We start from the raw sequence: 6,000 nt of genomic DNA on the forward strand, positions 1-6,000 counted from the left end.
TTTAATCTCACACTGTTTTGTTTTCCCAGGTCCACAGTGTGCATTACCCTTCAACACTCTAGCTGTGTCAGATGGCACTGTTATATGTGATGAGGTACTGAATGGTCAGTCTCTGCAACTTTGCCATCTGATTTGTCGTCAAGGCTACCAAAGTGCATTTGATGGGACAAAGTTTGTATGCGATGCACAGAACGATAAGTGGGTCACAAGATTCCCACATCCAGAGGCCTGCCAGAGTAAGTATTATTCAACTATGATCTCTATGTTTTAGTCAATAGGATGGATTCAATTCCAGCACTGGCTGAGATTACCATGAAGGACTCTCCTTCTCAACCATTTCCCTCACCTGAGGCGTAGTCATCTTCAGGTTAAACTACCTCTGTTTAGTGAGGGAACAGCCTTATGGTCCTCTGGGATTACAGCGATTTTACTTCACATTTTACAACTTCCTCCTAAACTCCTCTGGGCTCTTTCTCTCTCACACATTTTAATGTAATCCTTAACAATTACCTGATTGACAAAATTTTGCTTACTTGCCCCAATGTTTAATTCTCTATGTTATGTTTTTTTTTGTCTGATTATGCTTCTGTGACGCACCCCTGGACTTTTTATATCTGTTAAAGGTTTTATATACATTCAAGTTGTTGTTGCCATGATCATGTTTTTAATCTGGAAGTTTGACTGCATTCACTCAACAATGGCAAATGTGTAAGTTTAAAGTAACCAATTTAGCAACTTTTTTTTAATAATCGCCATCAGTTTTTGGTCTTAATAAGCAGCAACCTCTTGGTTTTTGCTGTATCATGATAATTTATGAAATCAATGAACAAATACCTTTTGTTTCCTCAGACTGAATACAATAGAGTTTCCCAAATTATTCAACAATGCTCTGAGCAAGGGTCACTGGACCTGAAACATGAACTCTGATTTTTTCTTCACATATGCTGCCAAACCTGCTCAACTTTTCCAGCAACATCTGTTTTGGTTCCTGATTAACAGCATCCGCAGTTCTTTTGGTTTTTATTTCATATTTAACTCAGTGCCACATCTCTTCTAGGCATGCCCAACTTGAAGAAGTTCTGCTCCTCTCTCGGACAGGATTTTCATTCCCATCTTTCTTCTTGCCCATGCACATTAATTTCCCTGTCACTCCTGGTGTTTGACCAGGTATTTGCTAAAACTCGTTTCCACAGCCATACCACATTCCTCAGTGACTGCCTCCGGCTCAGACTCACCCCAAGTGGGTTCCAACTGAAGTTTCATCCGTCATGTTTTGAATCCTCCCAGGATCACAGATATCTCCATGATGTTCAACGTTCCATGGACAGCTGCTCTCGCCATATTCTGAGATCCAGTGCCATGTGGGTCACTTACACACTCTCAACATTTCTCTCCAACAGCATCACATCACACTGGCTCAGGGCTGCATCACTCCGCAATTCCATTTCACCCTCTGGCTCATTTGTTGTGCTAACAAGAAATTTTTTTCTTTTACTTTCAGGCATCAAGGCCCAAAAGATGAAACAACTCAGAGATACCATGGCCCTCTCTGGGACCTTCCTCCCCCCACTTCTGTCTGGCTCTATCCCCTCTCCCAAACCCCCACCTCCTGTTGGGTATTCACCATCCCTCCTAACCTTCCATTCTCCGATGCTGAACGCTCTGTACTCAGCAAACGCCTCAGCTTCATTCCTCTGCGTCCCCATCGTAACGAATTTCGGGCATGAAATGACGTCAAACTCTTCTTCTGCCATCTTCGCCTCAGTGCTCATTTCTTTGGACAAGAGCCCTCTCCCCATCCTACAGACCCCAATTGCAACACTTTCACTCCACCTGGACCCCTCCCTCCAGCCTTTTACCTGCATTCGATCTGTTCATTGAGAACTGTCGACGTGATATTAGTCGCCTCAATTTCTCTGCCCCCCTCACCAAGTCGAACCTATCTCCCTCCGAATTGACTGCACTCCGTGCACTTAGATCTAACCCTGACTCCCTTATTAGGCCTGACGATAAGGGTGGTGCTGTTGTAGTCTGGCGTACTGACCTCTATATTGCAGAGGCTGAATGCCAGCTCTTAGATACCTCCTCCTACCTTCCCCTGGACCATGACCCCACCATGATGCATCAGGCCATTGTATCCACAAAGGTAACTGATCTCATTTCAACCAGTGATCTCCCCCAACTTTCCACCTCCACCCCACTGCTTCCAAGCTGATAGTACCCCAGCCCCGCACAGCTCGCTTCTACCTCCTTCCAAAAAAAGTTCTGAGGAAGGCTCACTGGACCCAAAACGTTAACTCTGATTTTTCTGCACAGATGCTGCCAGACCGACTGAGCATTTCCAGCAACATCTGTTTTTGTCCCAACCCTCCAACACATACGGCAGCCCTTCTTCCCCACCCGCTTCACTCACACATTCTTGGAAAGGGATCTTAAAAAGGAGCCTGAGTCCTGTGTTCACAAATCAATCTTTATTCAGAGCCCCTTACCACGCAGTGTGGGAGAGGTCTGTAGGACACTCTGCCTTTCCCAATAAAGTACAGGATAATTATACATAATGCATTACAATGGTTACATGCAACATTGCCATTTGTGCCTGCCATATCCCTGACCTACACATCCAATCCTGTGAATACATGATCAATGATGGACAACTTCATAGTTAACCCGAGGTCCTGCCATCATCTTGTGATGTTTGCCAGATCCCCTACCACCTGTCCTTGGGTTCTTACATAGAGCTTATTGATCACATTCCAACACCAATTGTTATGTCCCTTCCTAGACATTTGCCAGCTGCATTGCATACTTGCCTATTACTAATGACTTTTCAAATTCTGTCATGCAATTCATATTCCTCGCTAACACTGGTATAGAAGATTAGAAAGGATGTTAATTTCTACCAATTGTTATAATATTTGTAATATCAGTTCTAATATGAAGTTACATATAAAGTTATATATAATTACACCTAATTCTACGATTCTGTGACAAAGCTAACAATTTTGGGAGCAGCTTCCCTCTTACCAGAATTTGAAAGGTCAAACAAACTCAGTCTCTTTGTCTAGAAGCAACTTCTTCTATTTGCACGCTGTAAGTTGGTTTAAAACAGAAGTTTGATACTAGGGTGGATTTTATGGTCATTACTTTAAATATTTTAAAACCTATCTTACCAATAACTCTCTTTAAAGTCCTCTGTGAAGGTGTTTTTATTATGCATTCTTTAATCTCCAAAATGAATTTTTAAAAGGAATACCTTTTAAACATCAATCATCATATTTCTAATTTTTAAAGTTGCTGTTCTCCATTGGCCAAAATCACCCCGTCCCTGTCCCCTAAACAGAAGTATTACTGTGTCCTATTAACATTTTGAATTAGCTTCTGTTTAAAGTTTGTTTTTATCCTGATAGCTAAGACTAGCTAATTTGAGACTAAATGTTTTTCTCTGCACTCAAGACAGTTGGCAACATAGCAGATGAGTAGGATTTGAACACAAACACCCATAGCTGTTGCTTGGCAGCCACATTGTCCATCTTATCTCCAAAGAAGAGAAAATGAAACTTGTGAATCTATTGTATCTTTCATGAATTCTGGACTTCTCAAAACCAGTTACAACCAATTAAGTGTCTTTGAAGCATTACACATCAAACAACCAAGTTGCACATAGCAACATCTCTGCTTCAGCAATGTGATAAAGATTAGATAAGAGATAGTAAGAACTGCAGATGCTGGAGTTAGAGATAACACAGTGTGGAGCTGGAGGAACACAACAGGCCAGGTAGCATCGGAGGAGCAGGAAAGCTGACGTTTTGGGTCAGGACCCTTCTTCAGAGCCCTTTCTGAAGAAGGGTCCCAACCTGAAACATCAACTTTCCTGCTCCTCTGCTGCTGCCTGGCCTGCCATGTTCCTCCAGCTCCACACTGTGTTATCTTAAGATCAGATAATCTGCTTTAACAATGTTGGAATAAAGAGAATGAATACATGAAGGATGCCCGAGCTCTTTGTGAAAGTGTGAAAGACGATCATTTTTAGTCCACTAGAGGGGTCAGATTCTGCTTTAGTCTCAAATCTCAGCTGAAGCTGGTGTCTCCTACCATTTCCATCTGTCATTGGTTAATGGCTTTTGAGCGTGGAAATTAACATGTAGGAACTGCATGTCACGTTTGCAGCATCCTTGAGGCAGAGCTTTGGGCATCGTACTTGGGACATCTTCTAGTTATGGCTATCTCACCACATGGAAACATCAATCAGCGTCCACCCAATCAGAACCCTTTTTCATGCAGTATAACTTGTTCCTTTGAAATTTGAAATTTGTCCTGATGAGTGCAAGATGAAAAGCTTCAATTACAAGCCTGTTTATTTCAGCACTACTCAAGTTCTGTGGAATGAAGCGACTATATAGAAAATTCTCGAGTGTGTGTCAATTTTCATCTTGCAAGTGTGCCCAAGCCAGAAAATCACTTGCACAAGTGCTATTGTACTTGTAAGATTTGTCTTTAAAGGAACTGCCACATTCATGATTTTAAATTTATCAAATTTCACTGGATGACATCATGCCTAGATGTCTTAAAATGTTTCACGTTGGTAGGAATTATGACTACAATAATAAAATGTGTTTAAATGGAGCCATTTGGTGCAGTGTTCACTAGTGACAATGACAAGAATCAAATACAATATCCCAGTGTTATCCTGTGGGTTCTTCTGCAGTAAGAAGAGAAAAATATGCAGGTTAGTGAAGTGATTGGAGATTGCAGAATTTATGAAAATTATGTTTTACCTCACAGAAATCAACCTATTTCAAGTGGTTCAGGCTCAGAGATGGTTTCGACTTCTGTTGCCTTCTGGGAAAGCTTGTAACAGTGATTATTCAGGATTACTGAAAGCATTTAAAACCTTCATTGCCGATGATCTGAGAGCAAGAGGATATTGTCACATTCAGGTACTTTAGTAAAAACATGCCTGTTTAAACTAGATTTCTTCTTTCTTCTGAAGATTTTATCTTGTGTCTAGTTACATAGATGTTGCCAGTTCTTTGATACTTCACGTGTGATCCCTAGCGCCGAATTTTAACAGACTCTGAGATCTAAATTTGGCTTTGTCCTTATCCAATGTCTGAACTTTTACATTTTCAAGCACCAGTTAGAGTAGAATAGAAGAGATAACAACGTGTAGAGCTGGATGAACACAGCAGGCCAAGCAGCATCATAGGAGCAGGAAGACTGACGTTTCGGGCCTAGACCCTTCATCAGAAATGTAGAATAGAATAGAATGAGTAGAATAGAATATCCTTTATCCTTTATCGCCACATGTATTCCATTGTAGAAGTACAGTGAAAAGCTTTTACAATGTTTGCCTCTTACGGTGCCATCTTAGTTACAACCACCTACAGCCAAATCTTGGATACAAAAGAGAACTAAAAAGCAGTTGCATTACTTTACAGAGTTTCAAAAATAACTTAGAGATAAGACATCATCGAAGGATTGACTTTACAGCCAGGTTAAAAATTTAAAATAAGCATTACATTGCAGCAGCTGAGCACAGGGCAAATGCATGTGGTCTGAACATCCGTGCCAGACCCTACTCCAACAACCAACCCCTCTCTGATCCAAGCTTCCAGTCCACTCCATATCGGCACTTAGCTGCTCCAAGTAAGTTCCAGGACTGCCTCCCCTATGCCGGTCTCTGCCTGGAACTCGCTGCCTGCACTACTTCTCGCCTGCTTCCTCACATGCTGCTCTGGGTGCTCGCATCCCACAACTCGGGGGCTCCCGGCTCACAACTCGGGGGGGGCTCGCAACCCACAACTCAGGGGTTTGCAGCTCACAACTCGGGGGCTCGCAGCCCACAACTCGGGGGGCTCGCAGCTCACAATTCGGGGGTTTGCAGCTCACAACTTGGGGGTTTGCAGCTCACAACTCGGGGGCTCGCAGCCCACAACTTGGGGGGCTCGCAGCTCACAACTCGGGGGCTCGCAGCCCACAACTCGGGGGCTCGCAGCCCAC

General features: G+C 42.8%; 1 protein-coding gene across 1 annotated transcript in view; it reads left to right on the forward strand.

The window, feature by feature from the left end:
• tg (thyroglobulin) overlaps positions 1–6,000 on the forward strand; it is a 299,968-nt gene that overhangs the window by 59,314 nt on the left and 234,654 nt on the right. Inside the window, exons 17-18 of the mRNA XM_048596176.1 lie at positions 30–236; positions 4,783–4,937. Of these exons, the coding sequence (XP_048452133.1) occupies positions 30–236; positions 4,783–4,937 (362 nt within the window). The remainder of the gene's footprint in view (positions 1–29; positions 237–4,782; positions 4,938–6,000) is intronic.

Source organism: Rhincodon typus, chromosome 4, assembly GCF_021869965.1.
Source record: "Rhincodon typus isolate 14 chromosome 4, sRhiTyp1.1, whole genome shotgun sequence".
Taxonomy (NCBI): Eukaryota; Metazoa; Chordata; class Chondrichthyes; order Orectolobiformes; family Rhincodontidae; genus Rhincodon; species Rhincodon typus.